Source organism: Oryctolagus cuniculus, chromosome 17 (genome assembly GCF_964237555.1).
Source record: "Oryctolagus cuniculus chromosome 17, mOryCun1.1, whole genome shotgun sequence".
Lineage (NCBI taxonomy): Eukaryota > Metazoa > Chordata > Mammalia > Lagomorpha > Leporidae > Oryctolagus > Oryctolagus cuniculus.
In genome coordinates this window covers 46,749,008-46,771,850 of record NC_091448.1, presented here as the reverse complement: position 1 = coordinate 46,771,850, position 22,843 = coordinate 46,749,008, and the positions used below count along the sequence as shown (strand labels likewise).

The 22,843-nt window shown below is 61.4% G+C and overlaps 1 protein-coding gene across 7 annotated transcripts in view; it reads right to left on the bottom strand.

Annotated features, from left to right (window-relative positions):
- The window catches only part of RPH3AL (rabphilin 3A like (without C2 domains)), a 129,296-nt gene that overhangs the window by 52,210 nt on the left and 54,243 nt on the right, over window positions 1–22,843 (bottom strand). For all 7 annotated transcript variants that reach the window (XM_002719053.5, XM_070061175.1, XM_070061180.1 and 4 more), the window contains exon 4: window positions 20,974–21,103. In XM_002719053.5, the coding sequence (XP_002719099.1) occupies window positions 20,974–21,103 (130 nt within the window). The remainder of the gene's footprint in view (window positions 1–20,973; window positions 21,104–22,843) is intronic.

The window sequence follows — 22,843 nt, the reverse complement described above, 5'->3', positions numbered from 1 at the left end:
GCAGAGAAGGCGACACAGCAGGAACTGGGACAGGCTCTTTGGAAACGTGAGAGCAGCAGGCAAGGGCTCACCCGCTGCCCGACATGGGCTCTAGGAGGAGGACAGGTCTCCAGAACAGGCAGGGAGCCCGGGGCCCCGCCTCCCCACTGACCCCCGCTGGCTTCCCACAGCCTGGCCCTGGCTGCCCTCCCTCGGAACGCAGCTCTGGGCACAGTGCAGCCTCGGCCCTGTCGTGGTCACTCAGCTGCCCTAACGAAAGTACCCAGGACCAGGCGGGGAAGCCCACAGCTCTGGAGGCCCCGAAGGCCCACCCAGGGCGCCAGCACTGCTGGGTGCTGGTGAGGGCCCCTTCCATCCTGCAGGGTAGAGTTGGGAGATCTGGTCTCCTCCTCCTGGGGGCTCCACTGTCATATCTTTAACCCTAATTCATGCCCACAGGCCCTAAAATACCACCCCACTGGAAGTGAGGGCTCACAAGACACATACGCTCTGTCCATGCAGCCCCTGACCAGCATCAGGCGTCTCTCTCCGCTCTTGCACACTGGAGCCCTGGAAATGGGCGCAACATCATCCATCTTGGCCCTGGAGGCCTCCAGGGGCTCCACCTCCAGCCTTCCTGCACCCTGTCACAGGTTTTAGGTTCCTGGAAGGATGCTCGTGGCTCGTGCAGAGGCAGCATGGCATGGTGCTGGGTGCTAGCTTTGGGGGAAGCCAGAGCTACCCTAAGCCTCAGATGTTCCCATCTGTAAAATGGGATAATAATGTTTATCCTCCAACGTTTTTCTAAATAGATTTTCTGTGTCTCTAAAAATTATTTACTGGGGTCAGCATTGTGGTATAGCTGGTAAATCCACCGCCTGCCCTGCCAGCATCCCATATGGGTGCTGGTTTGAGTTCTGGCTGCTCTACTTCTGATCCAGCTTCCTGCCAGTGGCCTGGGAAAAGCAGCAGCAGATGGCCCAAGTGCCTGGATCCTTGTTGCCCACACGGGAGACCAGAATGAAGCTCCTGGCTTCAGGCTGGTCCAGCCCTGGCTGTTGCGGCCACCTGGGGAGTGGACCAGTGGATATGCAATTGAGCGACGATTCATTCTCTCCCTCTCTCTCCCCATGTCTCTCCTTCTCTCTCTAGAACTCTTAATTTCAAACTAAATAATACATCTTTTAAAAAATTACTTATGTATTTGAGAGGCAAAGAGAGAGACAGAGAAAGAACTCCCATCTGCTGGTTTGCTCCCCGAATGCTGGCAACAGCTGGGGCTAGGCCAGGCCAGGCCAGGTCAGGAGCCCAGAGCTCAACCTGAGTCTCCCACCTGGGTGGCAGAGACCCCAGGTACTTGAACCATCACTGCTGTCTCCCCGGGTGCACGAGCAAGAAGCTAAATCAGGAGCAGAGCTGGGGCTCGAACATGGGATGTAGGAGTCCCTGGTGGGGTCTTCACCGCCACGCCCATCACCCGACCTGCCGGGGCTGCTCTGAGGATCCTGAGATGCTCACGCACAGCTACCGACACCGACTGTCCGTCACGGCTGTCTCCAGCGACACCCCCTTGCACCGCGGTCTTGACCCTCGCCTGATTCTCCTCTAGACCTGTGCTGTGGAATACGGTAGCCGCCGGCCAGGACGGGCACTGAACTGAGTAATAATGAGTCACTAGAGCAAGCAGCTCAGGTCCTCGGTGCCCCCACCCCCCGCGGTTGGCAGCCACCCTGGCGGACAGCAGGAAGACTCCCAGAGCATTTTCACCCCTGCGCTAGCTCTGCCGGCAGGAGGGCCCTGGGCTGCGAGCCCAGCACTCCCGACTCGCTCTGTGCTTCCAGCCGGCACCCAGCACTCCCGGCACGGCTGCTGCAGCCAGACCACGGGCTCATGCACTTGCCCACGTCAGTCCCCTGTACCGACCCCTGCTTGCCCCTGACCATCGTGAGGCACCACCCCACGTGCTCACCACCCACGTGGAGCGCAGTCCACATTGGGGGACACGGACGGGCAGGACAGGAGCCAGGCCTCTGTGCACCCGGCAGTCACTTGACGCTCACCCCTGCAGAACTGCACTGCAGGACAGCTGAGCGGGTCTCGGAGGATGAGGACAACCGACGCTGGGGGCAGGGAGGGTGCGTACCCGAACTCCGTCCTGTCTTCCACACACGGCTGCCAGGGCACAGAGCCGCCCAGCTGGGGCCAGGGCAGGGGGCAAGCTCCAGTCTGGGCTGCGAGGTGCGAGAGAGGGACGGGAGCCCCGTTCCTGCTTGGGCTGGGACCAACCTACCTGCCCCAGCAGAGGGGCCAGTGCTGCCTGCTCCCCGGCCCCAACAAGGGCTGCAGCTGGCCAGGTGGGGAGCAAACCACTCTGATCCTACCTCAGGTTGCGGGGGAGGGCTTTCCTGAATGTCCCCACCCACTCCTTGCCCTGTGGGGTGCTGTGGGGGAGGGAAGGGCACAGCAGGACACACACACAGCCTGGACTGCACACAGCCTGTTTCCAGGCCATGGTCAGTTCTTGTCACCTCTCGGGCATCTTCACGCACTGGCACGCGATGGGCTGGCACGGGCCCCGGGCAGAGCCCGCCTCCACTTGCAGTGATTCACAATCGCTGCTCTATTAAGTCTCAAATCAGTAAGAGAGGAACCAGCCTGTCCCTGATGGGCCCGCTCTGTTTCCAGGATCAGCACAGCAAATTAAGCAGGTGGTACTTAACAAGGCCTGGGAGAGCCAGGACACGTGAGCCAGCCTCTGCTGTGTCTCGGTGCCAACGCGGCTCTGCACGACGTGCCGCGGGGCAGCCCTGGGAGCCAGGCGTGGCCGCTGGTTTTCATGCTTGGGATGGGCTTCCCTCCAGGGGAACTGACCTGGCCAACCAAGCACTAGCTTCCTGGCCATGGAAGCCCCACACTTCTTCAGAGACGAACAGATCTCTCCCCTGCTGTTGGCTCACTCCCCAAATGCCCATAACAGGCAGGAGCCCAGAACGCAATCAGCTCACCCACATATGTGGCAGGGACCCAAGTCCATGAGACAGCACCTGCTGCCTCCCAGGGTACACATTAGCGAGAAGCTGGATTGGAAGCAGGGGGACTCAAACCAGGCGCTGGGAGATGGGATGCGGGCGTCCCAGGCGGCATCTTTACCCCTGCGCCAAACACCTGCTCCAGCCGCCTGCACTCTGCAGCCTGGACCTGCGCCTGAGCACTGAGCAAAGCAAGCCAAGCCTGAGGGCTGACTCAGAGCGGGAGCGAGGCAGCCCAGGCCTCCAGCCGTGCGTGCTCTCTCACTCCGTGCCAGTCCTCCATGCACCCTTTGCCAACCCCGGGCAGGGTGTGCTGCACATGTTGCGCCGCACACACGGGGCCACACCGTCTCCTCGCTAACCCTGGCCACAGGAAGGACACAGGCATGGGGCCGAGGGCTGCCCTGGACGTGGCACTTCCCTTCTCTGGGCCTTGTGTCCTCGCCAGTACACGGGGCGAGAAGCAAGCAAGCACAGGGGACAGCAAAGAGCAGGCAGCACATCCGTCCCAGCAAGGGACCCCAGCATCCATCACTCGCACAGCCACGCCTCCCCCATCGCCCCCGCCCAAATAATCCGTCTCCCAGGACTCCAGACTGTCTACATCCACCAGCTCCCCTCCATCAGCCCTTCCCGATCTACACTGCCACGGCCCGTGCCTGGCCTGTACCCCGTCATGGGCAGCTCTGCCCACCCCCACCTGGGCCGGCCTCCAGCTGGTTCCCCGCACGGCAGCCAGACTGTAAATTTTCAACGTGCAAATCTAATCGCGCCACCTCCCCCATCCTGCCAGCTTCGGCCCCTTCCGAGGCTCCCTGCTGCAGGACAGAGATCTGTTCCCCTCCCAGGTGTGCCAGGCCTGCCCGCCAGCCTCGGCTCCCTCCGGTCTCCCCTGCTCCCCCACCTTGCTCCCCACCCTTTGGGACTCCTTCAGGCCCTGCTTCCTGCTCTGCCTCCGCCCCAGCACCGTTGCACACGCTGCTCCCTGCATCTGGGATGCACTGGGCCGCACTGTCTCCTCATTAACCCCTGCACCCTGCAGACCTCAGCAAAAGCACCACTTCTTCCAGGGAGCCTTCCCTGACTTCTCGCCCCACTGGCGCTTGTGTGGTACCAGGCTCTTGCCTCTGCTCTCCCACTGTCGGGGGCTGTGGCTTTACCCTCGGGCGTGTGGCTATGGGACTCCTGTCACTTCAGCCACGAGGCTGTCAGCTCCATGGGGGCAGAGGCCAGGCTCACCTTCCTGTTCCCAGGGCCTGTGTCTGCAGGATACACAAACCAACACCGTTTGCATTAAGCTGACGAGGCAGACTCACTCCAAGGTGTCAGCAGGTGCCCTGCTCAGCGTCCTCCTAACCCGGCCACTTCAGTTAGGCCTCAGCTCCACGGAGCCCTGGCCACGGCCAAGACCGACAGTGCAACCACAGGTGCGTGAGGCACCTTACGTCCAGGCCTGACCCACTTCACGCAGAATCCTGCCGAGCTCCACGACTTGAGAGGACAGAGGGGGCTCCGTGTCGGCCTGGGGCAGGGGTCAACTCTGCCCTGCGAGCAGACACACAGTGTCTCGGGGAAGACGGGTCTGGGACCACCCAGCAATCTGGCAATCGACCCCACCCCACTCGTCGGGCCCGAGGGCCTCGGGGTCATCATTTATCTCAGAAGGCACCGCTGCTGGGGTGCAGCCGGCCCAACACGACGGACCCGTGCTCGTCGCTCTGCACAAGGAGCCCGGAAGACGCCACACCATGCTACAGAACCAAACACTGAAAACCGCTGATGTGCCAGGCTCCTGGCTTCTGCCTGGCCCTGCTCTGGCTGTTGGGGCCATCTGAGGAGTGAACCAGCAGATGGATGATCTCGCTGTGTGTCTCTCTCTTTCTGTTGTTTTGCCTTACAAACACAAATAAACAAACACTTAGAAAAATTAGGACAGCTGGTGCCCCAAGGCCAGGAAGACACTGAAGGCCCTTTCTGGGGGTTCTGAGGACGCACAGCACAGGGCTCTCTGGAGAGCGCCCGCGGCCTGGAGGTCATCACCCGGCAGCCCCGAGGCTGGCAGGCGAGCTGTTCTGCATCAGAGAGGGGTGTGTACGGAAGGGTGGTCTGTGCACCCCCATCGGGGGTGGGGGGAGTGACAACGGCCTCAGCACAGGCTCAGCGTGGACTTCGCCGCACACCGAGTTCCTCACGCTAGAAGCAACTCTTCTGGAGCTGGCGCCAGGGTTCTTGGGTTAAGCCGCTGCCCGTGATGCCGGCATCCCTTAAGGGCACTGGTTTGGGTCCTGGCTGCTCCATTTCCAATCCAGCTCCCTGTTAATGTGCGTGAGGAGGCAGCAGAAGATGGCCCAAGTGCTCGGGCCCCAGCACCCACATGGGAGACCTGGGAGAAGCTCTTGGTTCCTGGCTTTGGCTTGGCCTAATTCTGGCCATTGAGGCCATTTGGGGAGTGAACCAGTGGATGGCAGACCTCTCTCTCTCTTTCCCTCTAACTATTTAAAATAAGTAAAAATAAAAACTCAACTCTAAGTTTATTTGTTATTTGAAAGGCAGAGTGACAGAGAGAGAGCCCAAATGACTATAGTATCTGGGGCTGGGCCAGGCCCAAGCCAGGAGCTGGAAATTCCACCCAGGTCTCCCTGTGGGTGGCAGGGGCCCCAATCCTCAAGCTGCCAGGGTGCCCAGGAGCAGGAAGCTGGGTCAAAGCGAGGAGCAGGATTGACCCTGGGTGCTCTGATGTGGGACGTGTGCATCCCAAGTGGCGGCTTTCCCGCTGCAGCACAGCGCCCACCCGTAGAGATCCTATCTGCAAAAGGAAAGAGGTTACTGTGTTTTTAGTGTCACGGACGATGATGACAGAAGTAGAAAACTTGACAAAAATGACACTGCAGCAGTCTACGGAATGAGAGGGAGCGAGAGTCACAGAGAAATGACTGAGGCCGGAGCTCCGCTGTCTGTGTTGGAGCCCCGCAGAGGCCCATGCGACCCACGGGGGTGTCTACAGGGGCGGCGCCAACCAAGCAGGGCCAGGTAAACCCATGGGCAGGATTCCTGTTCAAAGGAAGCTGGACACGGCGGGAAATTACGGCCCGCTTGGTTCTGTGATCAGACCTGCATTTCTGCTGAAGGCACGGCCAGGCGAGAGGCAGGACGTGCTCCCCTGGGGGCTGCGGCCAAGTGAAAAGTCAGGCCCATGCCCCCCCACCCCGCCCTGCCAGCGTCACCAGGCCACTGACCACTCAGATCCATCCCTTGATGAGGTTCCTGGGGCTTAGCCTGGGGGGCCGGCAGGGCAGGGGCTGGAAATGGCGTTGCTGCCACAGACGGAACGCATGGACCCTGCCCTGCTGGCCGGCAGCAGTGAGCGCCTGGAATGTGGTTAGCCATCCGCGTCATCAACATTTACGCACTCCATGGGACCGATGCCACCCCAGGCTCCACGCGAGCCGGCGCCTGCAGAATCTCATGTGGCGTTCACAGGCACTGCATACGGACTCCAATACTGCCTGGTAACCGAGGGATCTGATGCTGTGGGGAACTCTTCCTGAGCCTCCACTGTGGGCGCCCGCTGCCCCGGTCAGGCCCCGCAGTGTCTGAGGGGGAGGGCATAGCCAGGCCCCTCCTCTCATTCATTATATGAGGCCAAGGCCAGCAGAGCCAGCCTCTGCCCCAACCACGAGCCAACACGGAGGCCCCAGGGCCCTGGGACGCACGGCCTCGGGGAGCTCAGCTGTCTACTGCCCGGGCTGAGACAGGCTCTCCATGCTTCCACCCACTGCCCTACCAGGGAGCCTGACGCTCTCTGCTCGCCTGGCTGCTGGCAGCCCGGTGAAATTGCCCAGCCAGACTGGGGCTCCCCTCTCTGTCCAGTCCACCCCAGGGCTGCACTGCCACCACTGGGCAGGCCTTTCTCCTCCCCTGGAGGAGCCACCGGCACACCCCAGGTCTGTGCCAGCTCCCTGGCTGCCTCTCCCAGCTAAAAGCAAGTACTACTGTTTCCTGCTGATTTCAGGCTTGCTTCTTCTTTTTTGTTTTATTTAAGATTTATTTCTTTGAAAGAGTTACAGGGAGAGAGAAAAAGAGATAGAGACAGAGACAGAGACAGAGACAGAGAGAGACCCTCCATCTGCTGCTTCACTCCCAAATGCACCGATCCAAAGCCAGGAGCCAGGAGCTGCTTCCAGGTCTCCCACACGGGTGCAGGGTCCAACCACTTGGGCCATCTTCCACTGTTTTCCCAGGTGCATCAGTAGGGAGCTGGATTGGAAGTGGAACATCCGGGACTTGAACCAGCACCCATACAGGAGGCCAGTATCACAGGCGGCAGCTTCACCTGCTATGCCACAACACCAGCCCCGAGGGCTCGCTCTAAACACCTCCTCCGTGCCCTATGCTTCCGAGCAACCAGCTGCCGCTGCGTCCTGGGAGCAGGGGAGGGCTGGCGAAGGCGGCGCGGCTGCTGTCCATTATTGGTATTCACAGAACGCGCAGCACGAAACCACGGCTCGGACACGGCTGTGGCTCACCTCTGCACTCCTGTCTCGCTGTGCGCGTGTCTGCCCAGGGAATCAAGTCAGACAGGAAGCTGCCAGGCTGGCTGGGGAGGCCCCTGCCTCTGGTCACTCCTTCTGGTCCTGGGCATACCCCTGTCCAGGCACGAGGAACAGGAGTGGCCTGAGCCACTTTGGCCGCAATGACACGGGGGGAGTGGGGGCAATGAGGTTTCCACAGGAGCCGGGGAGGTAAAAGGGACAGAGAGGGACTTTCGGATCAGAACCTCAGAGGAGGGTCCGCAGAAGCCGGCACATCTGATGATGGACACTCAAACAAGAGGCGGAACACCTCGGTCTCACTCCAGGCGCCCACCTGAGGGCGCTGGGCAGGGTGTTCAGAGGGCCCCATGCACAGTCGCCTTAGTGCAGAGCACAGGTCTGAGGGAGCCTGCAGGCAGCTGTGGGCCTGTGCTCGGGGCAGGGACGGGACCAGGTGCTGCCCACACAGGGCTGAGGAGACAGCCAGGGACGGCCGCCTGAGCGAGATGAGTAAGAGGAACGAGAAGGAGCTGGAGAACAATCGAAACCCCTCCTGTGATGCCTGGTGGGGGCCATGCCATGGCTCAGCAGCCCCACCTCCACGCCTGGGCCAGCGCGCTGGGCCTCAGCTTCGGTTCCTGGAGGGTGCCAACTATGCTCCTGCCTGTGCCTCGTGGGGCTCCTGGCAGCGGGGTCTCTGGGAGGCCTGGCAGGTCACAGCCCCTCTCAGCCTCAGTTTCTCCATTTGTACCCCTGGGAAAAAGCTCTCTCCCACCAGAGCAGGGAACACCAGGGGTGAGGCAAGAGTCTGGAGAGGAGAGGCCTGAAGAACCCTGAGACGCTCGCTGGCTTGCTGCTCTCCTTCGTTCACTTGTTTTTATTTGGAAGGGGGAGGGGGAGAAGGAGGGAGGAAGGGAAGGAGGGGGAGGGAGAGAGAGAGAGAGAGAAATATGAATGCATATCTTCAGTTTGCTGCCTCATCCCCCAAGAGCCAGGGCTGGGCCAGACTAAGCCAGGAGCCAGGAGCTCCAGCCGGTCTCCCTCATGGGTGGCCATTACCGCTGTCTGCTAGGGTGCACCTCAGCAGGAAGCCGGACCAGGAAGTGGAGCTGGGCACTAACTCCTGTGGGACACAGGCGTCCACAGCGGGGCCTCGACCGCCGTACCCAAGGCCTGCGCGGCCTCTTATCAAGGCCTGATTCTTGTTTTTGAGGCCTGGGCTTAAAGGAGCTGGGATAGGGGTGGGGGTGGGGACCCGGCTTCTCCTTCTCCCTGGGTTCCCCCTCAGCAGGACGGCTGCCCGGGGCTCTCCCACGGGGACCCAGGACAAGCCGAGGTCAGTGATCAGCAAACAGCTGGGGGACACACTGTGGCAGAGCTGCGGGTAGTAGGGAGGGCGGCGAGGCCCCAGGGCCTGTGGGGCGCAGCTGGCAAGGTGCGTGGCGCCGAGCCACACCACAGACTGGAAATGTCATTATCTGTTATTTACCACAACAGCGGACAAGAGGCTGCACGAAATTACCGTTCCTGTAACAGCTGCTAAGCAGGTCTGCCAACGAGGCTTCCTGCTGCGAGCAGGGAGGGGGTGGGGGGGCTCTGGAAGCGGCTGTGTCCAGCCCCGGGGGAAGCAGCCGCTGAGCTCAAGCGGCGCGGGTGGCAGCGGGGAGGGGGGAGGCAGGTGTCCTCAGGGGAGAAGTCACTACAGGACAGGCCGGACAGCCCACAGAGCCCTGGTCAGTGTCCCCGACGCCCCAACCCAAGGCTTTCCTCAGTGAGGGGCTCACCTCGGGGTCACTCTGCTCCGTGACTTGGCAACCACAAACGTTCACAAACCTCCTGGGTGTCCAGCCACAGTGCGGGCCCCTCCAGGGTGCGACAGATGTAGGGGCACCGCCTCCCAGAGCCTCGGGCTGGGCAGCATCCCACTGTGGATGCCCAGCCCCAGGGTCCCCAGCGTTGGGGACACTTAGCCACTGGCCTCGGCAGTCCACCTGCAAGCTGGCTCCAGACGCCGCTTTCCTGCACGCGGCAGCTCTCTCTTCCCAGGAAGGTTAGGCTGAAGGCTGTGCTGCCGGGACTGAAGTCACCTCTGGGTCTCAGTTTCTCCTTCTGGGCAATGGGTATAAATGCCATTTCCCCCACCTGCCCTGGGAGGACTTGAGGGACACATGACAGCACAGAATGTCAGAGGCAGAGGGGCATCTCAGGAACACCACGACCCCCACACCAGCCTGGAGGGTCAGGGGTCAGTCACAGCCCAAGCCAAAGGGCACTGGGTAGCAAACCGAGCAGGAAACCACCACGAGGCCCAAGAGTTGCTCATTGAACCCTTTCCTCTTGTGAGAAGGCCCGGAGAGAGGAAGGGGTTTTATCTGAGGTCATGGAGAGCTCAGCGCAGAGCTGGGGCCAGGATGGGTCTCCTGACTCCCACAGGCACAGGGGGAGCAGGCCAGGAAGAGCTGCAGTGGCCAAACATTTCAGCTGTGGACTCACACAACACCGCCCCCAGCCCCCCACCTGCCCTCCGGGTTATTCCAAGACCAAAGAGCTTCCCGGAGGACGGCCTGGAGCTGTGCCTTCAGCTGGATTTCTGACATGTGGGTGGCAGGGGGAGCGACGGGCACAGGAAAGTGGCCAGAGCCAAACTGCAGCAGGACTGTGGCCCCCAGGGGACACTGAGACCCAGGCAAGCGGCTGGCCTCGGCGCTGCCTCAGTCCTCCCAACAGGGTGTGTGGGCAGCCTGGGGGAGGACGGGCTCCAAGAAAGGGTGAGAAACCCCCTGACATTCCACGGCTCCTAAAAACAGCACCAGGTTTACATGGACAGGCCCAGGAGAACGGCTTTCACATGTAAGTAAGTTAAAAAAAATGACAAAGGGGCTGGGGCTGCGGCATAGCGGGTAAAGCTGCCACCTGCAGTGCTGCCATTCCATATGGGCGCCGGTTCGAGTCCCGGCTGCTCCATTTCCTATCCAGTTCTCTGCTGTGGCCTGGCAAAGCAGTAGAAAATAGCCCAAGTCCTCGGGCCCCTACACCCCTGTGGGAGACCTGAAAGCTCCCTGTAGGATAAGCTCCTGGCTCCTGGCTTTGGATTGGCGCAGCTCTGGCCATTGCAGCCATCTGGGGAGTGAACCAGCGGATGGAAGACCTCTCTCTCTGTCTCTACCTCTCTCTGTAACTCTGTATTTCAAATAAATAAAATAAATCTTTAAAAAATGACAAAAAACGGGTTTGGTGCTGTGGTGCAGCGGGTTAACGCCCTGGCCTGAAGTGCCGGCATCCCATATGGGCGCCGGTTCTAGTCCTGGCTGTTCTTCCGATCCAGCTCTCTGCTATGGCCTGGGAAAGCAGTAGAAGATGGCCCAAGTCCTTGGGCCCCGCACCCATGTGGGAGACCCAGAGGAAGCTCCTGGCTCCTGGCTTTGGATCGGCTCAGCTCTGGCCATTGCAGCCATCTGGGAGTGAACCAGCGGATGGAAGACCTCTCTCTCTCTCTCTACCTCTCTCTGTAGCTCTTTCAAATAAATAAAATAATAAATCTTAAAAAATGACAAAAAGGAAACCAGAGAGCAGGAGCATATTGCATCTCTATGAGCACGGAGCAAGACGGAAGGTACAGGCAGGCGCTGCCCTGGGCGGCTTTTCTCACTGTCCAGCAGCGACGTGCCGGCCACTGTCCCCAAGAACAGGGGCACACTTCAGTCCTGTCAATCCTCACAGCCGTGCTGTTACTCCCAACTCCCAGGCCGCGGAGAGCCTGGAGGAAGCAGCAGCCCTGAGCCCCGAGGAGCCAGGCCGCCCGAGTCCCGGCCCTAAACCTCTCTGCGATGGGCTAGGCAGCGTTCCCACATCCCAGACAGAGAATACAGGGCATCAGGGGGTGCCAGCTCACAAAATTCTTCCACCCCCGGGCCTACCCCACAGACCCTGGCACCAGGGGCAGGCATGTGTGTGGCCCAGGGCAAAGGTAAACACTTGGGGTTCCCGGTCCTCAATCCTGGGCCCCGTGGCAGTGCCGAGGCCAGCACAGGAGCAGGCGCGGCGGCCCCAGGAACTCCTCAGGACGCGGAGACTGGCGGACGCGTCACCCTCAGCGTCAGAGATGCTGCGCTCCTTTTGTTTCTTTCCCCACAACCGTTTGCTAATGTGAAACCCTTTGGAGCCGACAGGTTTCACAAAAACAGTCGCCGCTCCCTGGCCGCGTGCTGGCCGCCTCTCGTTCTCGGTGCAGGAGACGAGGTCACTGCGGCTGGGGAGGGGACAGCAGCTGCCAATTCTGGAATTGCCGTCAGAGTCTGGGTGGAGGGCCCAGGGCGGGGCTGGAGCGCAGGGGAAAGCTCAACTTGGGATGAGGTCAACGGGCAGCCTGAAAGCCCGAAGGCCTTGGTGGCTGAACCTGGGGCAGCCTGGGTCCATCTGGAAGGGCAGTGTGGCGCCTGCCTCCCCTCCCCCCCGGAGGTCTCCCAGCAGCCCACTGGGGTAGGCTCAAGGGGAGTGGCCAGCCACCCCCACCCCATGCTCCCAGCACAGCCCATCTGCTGGGCACCCCCTCCACCAAGACGCCTGTGGCCCCATGTCACTTCGGTCACCCTCATGAGATCCCCCTCTGGGCTGCTGACCTCGCTCCCAACCCCTCCGACTGCCAGGCCTGGGACCCTTCCCTGGACCCCCAGCCCTGCTGCAGCAATGGTCCCCATGAGCCCCTCAGCCCAGTTCTCACGGCAGGCCCGTGCACAAGCGCAGCCCAGGGGTGAGACCTGCTCCTGACCTCCATGTAGCCTCAGTTTCCCCACCTGCAAGGTGGTTTGTGACCTCCTTGGGTGGCTCTGCTGCTTAAGGCAGCGGGGGGCAAGCTCTCCCATCTCGGGCAGCTTCTGTCCATTGCTCACTGGGAACTGTCCTTCGAGTCCCGTCTGGCCGTTCCTGCCTTAATTGAGGCCCTGCTTACAGCTAGGTGGATAATCCGGTATGGGTACGCTCTCGTCCTGCTTTCCAGCTCTGTGTCCAGACCCAACCTCCCTAAAGACCCACGTGATGTCATTGCACCTCTGAGCGCTCTGCTGTCCCCGTAGGACGAAACCCCACGGCCCTTCCTCACGCCTCCCTTACACCGGCCCCTCTCCCTGCGTGTCTCCTCCTTCCCCAGCCTGCCTCTGCTGCTCCCACGGCTGTATCCCTCAGCAGGGCTGGGCCTCCCCCGCCACGCCTTCCCTAGCACCTGTCACCCACCTGCCCAGGCCTGGCTCCAACAGCAGCCTGCCCTGTAGCAAGACCTCCCCACTTGGGCAGGTGCCCACCCGGCTCCCTGCCTTCAGCTTCTCCCACTACCCCGCACTGTCTGCCGCCCAGGGGCTGCTCCTCGGCCTCAAGGTCTGGTGTGGAAGGCAGCCGAGTGAGCAGTCTCCAGAGACCTGTGGGCCTGACCCCTGGGGTGGGCACTTGGGTCTCCGTCCAGGAAACTTGGGCATGGCTGCCACGGGGTCCCCAAGCCCACCCCAAGTCCGGAGGACCCTGAGCCGAAGGGCAGCGCACGCGGCTGGCACACAGGGCGAAGGAACGGGCTCTGAGCCGCGCGGCGCTGGCTCCTTCCTTCTGCTTTCTCTGGGGGAAGAGGAGCGTGCTGCAGACGCCTGGATGACGGCATCCTGCCCCTCACTGCTGAGCACGGCGGGACCGGCCAACTCCACGCTCCCGACAGTGCCAGCACCACGGCACATACCCCACAAGGCAGGCAGATTAAATGCCTTTTCCCAGGAATTTAGGAACCCTGGTAGCTGCATGAAAAAAAAAATCTGTCTTGGTAAAGAGGCACAAACACAAGCCTTCCACGTCTGAATCAGGCCAAGGGCGCTGGGAGGCCAACCTGGGGCTGACTCTGCTGAGCCGGCGGGCGCCCGGGGAGGCTGCTGCTCCTGCGGCTCCAGTGGGGGAACCGTGGCTGCGGGGCGGGCAGGGAGCAGGGGCAGTCTCTACAGCCCCACTGTGGCCCTGCCAAAGCCCGACTCCTGCACAGTGCTTCCTTCCAGGGAGCCAAGTGCTTCAGGGCCCGCCCATCCCCTGGCGGGGCCCGCACCGCCTCACACACAAGCAAGGTGGGCAAGCCACCCACGGGGCCATCACGGCACAACGGAGAACCACGACGCGATGCAGACGTGGGCTGGAATCCTACTCAGCCTTTCAAAAGGAGATGCACGCTACGGCGGGGACGAGCCTCGGGGACGTTTATGCTACGGGCACATGGCTGGCATGCAGATTCTGAACCTGAGATCCTGCCTGCCAACAAGCATCCGGGGACACAGTCAACATCCGGGGACACCCACGACACACGGCGCACCCCTGGAGAAGCGAGGGCTCCCCGTGCTTCTGCCTCCAGGACGAGCTCTCTGAAGAGCGGGTGTGGCCAGGACCCCCGAAGCTCAGCGGCCCCCAGCTCCAGATGCGGAACAGAGAGGGTGACTGAGGCTTGCGGAGAACTCAGCAGGACACACTGGCACTGAGCCGGGTGGGTGAGAGGAGCCGGCAGTCTCTGGCTCACCCAGGGGTGGGGCCTGCCCCCCCGCTGAGCTGCACCTCTGCTCTCCTCAGGGTTTTGAGCGAATGCCAGGTTGCCTCTCCTCTTCCCACCAGCACTCAGAGCACACGGCCAGGACCAGCGTTTCTCAGGCTGCCTCCCCTGTGCCCACGCCGCTGGCCACACTTGGCTGAGACCACAAAAGAACCTGACCGTGTCTGTCCATCGGTGACAAAGCCAGCCTGGGCTCCGCAGGGCCTCCCCCGGCTCTGCCCAGCCTCCCTGTCCCCTGTGAAGCCGGACTCTCAATCACGCTGCGAGTGGCTGACTCAGATCTCGACAATTAGGAGCGCCGGGCCTCTCTAATTAACCAGCCGGGCCCTCTCCCTCCGCACGACGGCCCTGGGATAATGAGGGCAGCGGCCTGGGCGGGCAGCGGCCCAATTACGGAGAGGCCCGCAGCGCCTTCCACCGCAAGCTCGTTAGCCTGGGGCTGTGGGTTGCTTCCATGTGCCCAGGAGCCAGCAGGCCTGGGCTGGACACGTCCCATGCCAGGGTCTCCCCAGTGCCCCTGCTCTCCAGCCTGCACAGGCCCACATGTGCCCCCAGATCCCGGGGTGCCGCCCACCCCCATGGCGAGGAGGCAGAAGGCAGAGATGAGAGATGGAAAATGGACAGAAGTGGGCAAGCCCAGAGCTGAGGCCTCTGGACGCCACAGGGAGCTCACCCAGGCACTCCACGGAGCACCTCCCACCCAGGGAGCACGGGTCTGTGTCTCCTCACTGCGCCCCCAGCGCCTGGCCAGAGGGGCAGACAGGCACTATCTGTGCGGTGAGTGACCCGATAGATAACGCTCCCCACCCGCCCCCAACATCAGCTCCTGCGGGGACTACGTCCGGGCCCTCCTGCTTCTCCAGGCTCCCAGACAACCGCTGCCTGCACAGCCACCCACCCTCTGCCCAAGTGCAGCTTGTGCCCCGAAGGCCTCAGCTTCCTGAAGACCCCAGGATGTCAGCCCTGGAGGCTGCGGCAGCACGCCCATCCCCCCTCCGAGGTCTGCTGGTCCTGCTGGTCCAGCATGCAGCTCCCGACCATTTCCAGCTGCGAGCCTCAGCCTGCACTGTCCCTGTCTCCCTGATGCCTTTGGCTCTGCTCTCAGGCTCACAGGGGCCACCTCCTCCAGGGAGCCCTCGTGGCTGCTCTCAGTCCTGGAAAGCCCAGCCCCAGTCCCGGTGGGTGTCACTCTGAAGACTGTTGTCTGATCACCTCCTGGACACTGCCCCTGTGGGTTTCTCCTGAGCCAGGACCCACCCACAACAGGCTGCAGGCGTGACTGAGTGCCGGTGCTTACACAAGCCACTTACCAGCATGGAGAGGCCCCCCAGGCGACTCGGGGACGGCTGCTACTCCGTGGCTCTGAGGGCTTCCAGAGGTCTCTCCATAAATTATGGAAAGTATGGGCCTGTGGGCGCTCCAAATTTTAAACCAAGAAAACACGAACTCTAACAGGCAAACTCAGGGTATGATAGACTGAACTGTGCCCCTCAAAATTCCTAGGCTGGAGCCCCAACCCCTGGGTGACTAGTCAGAGATGGGGTGTTCAGGAAGTGATCGGGGTTAAATGAGGTCATGGGGTGGGGCGGCGTCATGGTGCCGTGGGTTAAGCCACCGCTTGTGATGCCGGCATCTCACACCACAGTGTAGGTTTCAGTCCTGGCTGCCCCTCTTCTGACCCATCTTCCTGCTAATGGCCCCGGGAAGGCAGGACGATGCTCCAAGGTTGGGACCCCGGCACCCAGGTGGGAGGCTTGGATGGATTCCTGGCTCCTGGCCTTGGCCTGGTCCAAACCTGGCTGTTGTAGACATTTGGGAAGTGAATCAGTGGATGGAAGATCTCTCCTCTCTCTGTACCTCTGCCTTTCAAAGAAATCAATCTTTAAAAAAAAAAAAAGGGAAGAGAGCATGCGCTTCCCCCTGCCACCAGAAATCACAGGGGCGTGGCCGCCGCCCACGAGCAGCGAGGGGGCCTGTCCCCCAGCCTCCTGAACTAGGCGACGGGACGCAGGCACCTGGTCACAGCTGAGCGGGCTGAGCCAGGGGCACCACGCAGCCTCTCCTGTGATACATGGGGCCCAGGCCGCCCCAGCAACCCCGTGCAGTGGGAGCAGCAGCCGGCCGACAGGCGTCCCCGCGTGCTCGCCTCGGCCCAGGCCTTCTGCCAAGGGCAACCCGTTTTACTCATGAAGCACACAGAGGTGCTGGGAGCCAAGGGGACTTACAAAGTGACTCTGCTGTGGCCACGCTGGGAGCTCAGACCCTGCTGCAGGGGGCGGGGGTGGACCCAGCGACTCTCGCCCCACCCACAGCAGTGCACGGCTCTGTCTCCTTCCTGGGACCCTCACTCTTCGCCCCTCTAAATTTCCCCCATAGAAGACACGGGGAGACCGACGCTCTGCGACTTGGCTCCCACCCTTCTCTCTACGTGCCCTGCAGTCCACGAGACACACCTCTTAAAACACGAGCCTGGGGGCGGGTGTTGGCCACGGTGATTGTGACACCGCTTGGGCCACCCACGCCCCAGGTCCGAGTGCCTGGGCTGGAGCTCCGGCTCCATGCCTGACTCCGGTTTCCTGCTAACGCACACCCTGGGAGGCAGCAGGGGACGGCTCATGTCACCGGGTCCCTGCCATCCGCACGGGAGACTAGACTGGGTTTCTAGCTCTGGCTCTGGTCTGGCCCAGCCTCGGCTGTTGCAGGCATTTGGGGGAGTGAACCAGGAGATGGGGCTCTGTCTCTCTGCCTCTCAAATAAATTAAACAAACAAGAACTTAAAACACAAGCCAGATCACACCACACCTGTGCTTCGAACACTCCACTGCTCCCATTAAAACTGCCGTAAAATCCCAATCCTCCCCTGCCTTAGCAAGCCCATGTTACCGCCACGCCCACGCCTGCCCCGGTTCCTTCGTGTGTGCAGCTGGCCTCTGCCTCGGGGCCTCCGTGCTTGCTGTTCCCTCTACCTGGAACACTCCCCCCACCCCCACCCCCCCCCGACCTCGCCGGCACTGCCTCTGAACTCAGAGAGGCCGTCCACATGCACTCTGTTTTCTTTGTAAGGATTTTATTCATTTGTTTGAGAGTCAGAGTTACAGAGAGTGAGAGCCAGGAGCCAGGAGCTTCTTCCACGTCTCCCACGCGGGTGCAGGGACCCAAGCACTTGGGCCATCTTCGACTGCTTTCCCAGGCCACAGCAGAGAGCTGGATCGGAAGTGGAGCAGCCGGGTCTCGAACCAGCGCCCATATGGGACACCAGCACTGCAGGTGGAGGATTAACCTACTGCGCCCATTTTCTTTCAATGTAGGTCATGCCGTGTGCTCGCTGTGTCCTGCCCCTGCAGATGAAGGGCTGCAGCTCTCGCACTCCCGGCCGCCAGCACCTGATGCGGGGCCAGCCCTTGGTGGGCAGTGAGCGAACGAATGGCCAGTATCCTCAAAGACAGATAAAGAACATCCCACAGCCCCTCACCCGACGCCCCCTCTCCCCACCCCTCTCTGGGGCAGGGCTGCGGAGGGCCCAGAGGGCTGCTCTGCTGCCCCCAGCAGGCCCAGGCTTTCAGCCTGCAAACAGGAGCCACATCCCATGGAAACGGGCCGTCCTGGGGGCTGTGGGGTGGGGTGGAAGCAGGGCAGCACTGCGCCCGCACCCCCCATATCCAGCCGAGGTCCTTCCCTGGGACCGGCCGGCGCCAGTGCCAGCGCCAGCACCAGCGTTGCCTAGGAAATGGCTCTGCAAGCAGGCGTTAACCCCTCAGCTGCCAGGGTGGCAGCGAGCCTCCTGGCAGAGGCCCCGGATTCTACGGGAGCGGAGAGAGGACTCGGCCCTGCTTTCAGGGCCCACTGCCCTGGGGTATTTGCAGCCCCAGGGGAGCAAGGGGCAGGAGGAGGACATGGGCTCCCAGGCTCATGTCCCGAACCATAATCCCCCTGGGAGCAGGACCGTCCCCAGTCCCTCCGGTCTTGGGCCTGTGAGGAGCAGCACCTGCTGGCACCCACACCCCCATCAGGTCCTGCCTTCCCATGCACTTCTTCAGCCCAGCTCAGCCCTGGGACGGAGCCGGGACAGAACGTGGCTGGAATCCCGGCTTCCTCACTCCCTAACCGGCCTCATGGCCTTCCTGCAAGCAGTTTTCCAGGGCCACTAAAGGCCCTGGCCAAGCTCGCTAGCAGCCCCTGTGTTCCAAGCTGCATTGGTCTCGTTGCCTTCTCCCTCTTTACCTGTGATTTCCTCCCAGAAACCAAGGTATTTGATCGTTGCTTGCTTCTTAGTTTGCTCACCCACTATCATCTCAAGAGAGAAGTTGCTTTCTCTGTCATGTTTGCCACAACTCCAGGCTTACAGCAGTGACAGACACGTGGTGGCGACCTGACGACGGGTTCCAGCAAAGCCAGAACGGGGCGCCAGCATCCCACGTGGGCACCTGCTCATGCCCAGGTTGCTCCACTTCCACTCCCTGTTGGTGGCTTGGGAGGAGCAGTGGAAGACGGCCCAAGAGCCTGGGCTCCTGCCAACAACGTGGGAGACCCAGATGAAGTGCCTGGCTCCTGACTTTGGCCTAGCCCAGCTGTGGCTGTTGAGGCCATCTGGGGAGTGAACCAGCAGATGGAAGATCTCTGTCTCTCCTTTTTCCTGTAACTCTGCCTTTCAAATAAATCTTATATAAAAAAAAAAAAAAAATCAGGAGCCAGCGCTTTGGTGCAGTGGGTTAACGCTCTGGCCTGCAGTGCCAGCATCCCATATGGGCGCTGGTTTGAGACCCAGCTGCTCCACTTTCAATCCAGCTCTCTGCTATGGCTAGGAAAGCAGTAGAGGATGGCTCAAGTCCTTGGGCCTCTGCACCTGCATGGGAGACCCAGAAGAAGCTCCTGGCTCCTGGCTTCGGATCGGCGCAGCTCTGGCCATTGTGGCCAATTGGGGAGTGAACCATCAGACGGAAGATCTCTCTCTCTCTCTCTCTCTCTGCCTCTCCTCTCTCTGTGTAACTCTGACTCTTAAATAAATAAATAAATAAATAAATCTTTTTTAAAAAAATCCAGGATGAAAGCAAAGGAGCGGAAGATGTAGATTTTTGGGACAGTGTCTCCAACCTGGGGAGCCACAAATGGTAGCAGATGTGCAGCACTGAGTGCAGGCTGGGAGCTGCGTAACTGGGGAACAGCACAGCAGCCACAGGGACCTGGAAGCGCGCTGTGGTTTGCGTGTGGTCTGTCTCCCCACACCCACGCAGGAGTTGACCCCCAGTGGTACTGACGGCATTAAGAGGGTGGAAACTGAATCTACTGCGGTGTTCAGAGGTGGCAAGGTGTTACCATGTGGCTGCATCCTGGACACACAGACACAGATGCACCCTCCTGCAGCACCTGGGACTCTGCTGGCGAGAAGGCCGTCACCAGCACCGAGCCAATGCCATGCCCTTGAACCTCAGAACCGTTAGCTAAAGATATCCCTCTTCTGGGGCCAGTGCCGTGGCGCACTAGGTTAACCCTCCGCCTGCAGTGCCGGCATTCCATATGGGCGCCGGTTCTAGTCCCGGTTGTTCCTCTTCCAGTCCAGCTCTCTGCTATGGCCCGGGAGGGCAGTGGAGGATGGCCCAAGTGCTTGGGCCCTGCACCCGCATGGGAGACCGGGAAGAAGCACCTGGCTCCTGGCTTCGGATCGCCGCAGCACTGGTCATAGCAGCCATTTGGGGGGTGAACCAATGGAGCGAAGACCTTTCTCTCTGTCTCTCTCTCACTGTCTGTAACTCTGTCAAATAAATAAATAATCTTAAAAAAAAAAAAATAAAGAAGCCCCTCTTCTTCGTGAAGTCAGGCGTTTCTGCTGTGGTGATGAAAAGCTGATAAATGCAGAGTCTCTGGCAGGAAGGAGAAACGTGGGCTCCGTGGGTGGGAGTGGGAAAGCGAGGTGCCCAGTGATCTGGAGTGCCGAGAGGCAGACTACTCTTTGGGCAGTGAGAGAAAGAAAGGCAAGTGACAACTCCAGAGGAAACAAAAAGTTACATTAAAAAAGTCTTGGATGCAACAGGAGACAATTCCCGGCTTGGGGCAATTCACTCTAAGGAAAAGATCTGCTTTCCCCTGAGCGGCCAGGGATCGAGAGAGAACGAGGGAGCAGCAAGTGCAGCCCTGGCACGCGACGGGGCCCTGGGAACCAGCACCTACCCAGTGAGGACGAACGTGATCTCCTAACATTCAATCGTCACAGCGTTCTGAGGCACCTGTTACAACTCACCCTGTTTTTTAATTTTATTTTATTTTTTATTTTTTTGCCAGGCAGTGAGAGAGAGAGACAGAGAGAAAGATCTTCCTTCCGTTGGTTCACTCCCCTAATGGCCGCTACAGCTGGCGCTGTGCTGATCCGAAGCCAGGAGCCAGGTGCTTCCTCCTGGTCTCCTATGCGGATGCAGGGACCCAAGCACTTGGGCCATCCTCCACTGCCCTCCCAGGCCACAGCAAAGAGCTGGACTGGAAAAGGAGCAACTGGGACTAGTACCTGGCGCCCCAACCAGGATTAGAACCCAGGGTGCTGGCGCCCCAGGTGGAGGATTAGCCAAGTGAGCCATGGCGCCAACCCACGACTCACCCTGTTTTACAACAAGGATGACAAGGCTGGAGATGCCACACAGGTTTTCTGAGGCCACGCGGCTCAAGGAAGGGCTGGGATCCACACCCAGGCCGTGAGGCCCAGAGGTCCACTCCCCCGAGCTGGCCCTAGAAGCCAGGCCACCTGATCCTCGGGCCCTGGTGCCTCCTTGCCAGGAAGCAGAGGCTCCCACTGCACATGCGCACTCGCGTGTGCGCACACACACACACACACACACACACGCATGCACACGCTCCCTCCCTCCTTCAGCCAGGGCCTTACCTTCCTGCAGTCTTGGCAGAGCACCGAGGAGCTGCCCAGGAAGCCCAGCACCTCCCCGCAGAGCAGGCACTGGGACAGGCCGTTCCCCAGCGCGTTCCGCCGCATGGTCTCCAGCCGCTCCACCAGCCGCCTGCAGCAGGGGACGCAGGGTCAGACGCCACGTGCTTTTCGGGCTCCCGGTCCAACCCCTGCTGGGCCTGGTGCCCTCAGGCAAGCTGCTCCCTCACCCAGGGTGCCCTTCCCCGCCTGCCCCTTCCTCCGGCTGAGTCCTCCTCTCGTCAGTCTCTCACCAGCAACTAACTGAGCACCTGAGAGGCTCCAGGGCCGAGACCTACAGCCAACACGGCAGGGGCAGGCGGGGCCCCGCGCCCACGATGGGGAGAATCCACAGGCAGGCGCACTGCAGAGAGCAAGACGGAGGGCGGGACGCCCCGGGGGCAGCCGTGCAGGCTCAGGATGAGGAAGGGCGTGGAGTGGGGGACCCTGGCTTGAGGAAGCTGGAGGGCGAGCCAGGCCACATCACAAGGGGTCTGTAGCTGTGCTTTGGTGCAGCGGGTGAGCCCCCTCCTGAGATGCCAGCCTCCCAGACGGGCGCCAGGCCGAGTCCCGGCTGCTCTGCCTCTGATCCAGCACTGGAGAATGAACCAGTGGATGGAAGATCTCTCTCTTCCCCCTCATCCTCACCAAGTCTGCCTTTCAAATAAATAAAAATAAATCTTTTTTTTTTTTTTCAAGTTCACCCTGGCTTCTGCGGGAAGCAATGGAGACAGGGAGGGGAGGGAGCGAGTGGGAGCTGCTGCTGGAGTCCGGGAGGGAGGAGGCGGGCGGGCGGGGGGGGGGGGACAGAGGCCCAGGAGGGCAGCGGCTGCAGGTGAGCAGGGAGCAGGGAGGCAGGAAGGAAGCAGCTGCTCCCTCTCCTGGGGCCCCACGGCCCCCACCCCGCTGTTATCCCCATGACAGGACGGCCCGGAGAAGACACGAGCATCCCCAGGAAACTGCTCTGCTTGTTGGCGACTGTACCTCTGGTACCCAGTGGACGCCTGATGAAAGTTCTCGAATGAAGGGGACGGTACAGGCTGGCACCCAGACCTCTGCCCGTCACAGCCTGGTGGGAAGGACGCCGCCTCCCCATGGGGACGGCACAGGCCGGCATCCAGTATGTGGACGTCATATCCCCATGGGGACAGTACGGGCCGGCACCCAGTACATGGACGCCCTCTCCCCATGGGGACAGTACGGGCCAGCACCCAGATCTCTGTCCATCACGGCCTGGCAGGAAGGACACCACCTCCCCATGGTAAAGACAGGAAGCCAGGGGCTCAGAGCCATGAAGTCACCTACCAGGGGCACACAGCTCCTGGAAGGCCCAGCCCACCCAGGCTCCCCGAAGCCATGAGGGACAGCAGGCCGGGCCACGAGGGTGCCTTCAGGGCCGGGAACAAATCCGCCCCAGCCCTGCCTGACCCTCTTGTCCTCGGGACCCCGTGAGGCCAGCCCTGTGCCTCTACATCTCATCAGACCCATGGACGTCCTGCTCTGTCTGAATGACCAGGAGGCACTGCCTTCGGGCTCCAGCCAAACCTGGCGCCCGCGGGCGGGACTGCAAGGGCGAGTGCAGAAGGCAGCACGGAGAGGCCCGGACAGCAGCTCTGGAAGCTGCCGGGGCATCCTGGAGCCCACCGAGAACACCCCCGGCCGCTCCCTGCGCGCCCTCCTGGGGCAGGCCCAGGGACCCCCATCTGGGGCCCCAGCCAGGCGGCACGCCGCGTGCCTGCACTAAACAGAGACCACCGAGTCTGCGCGGCCACAGCTCCACTCGTGTTCCGGGGTTTCCACGGGGTCTGCTTTTCTGAAAACAAGGACTCCTCGA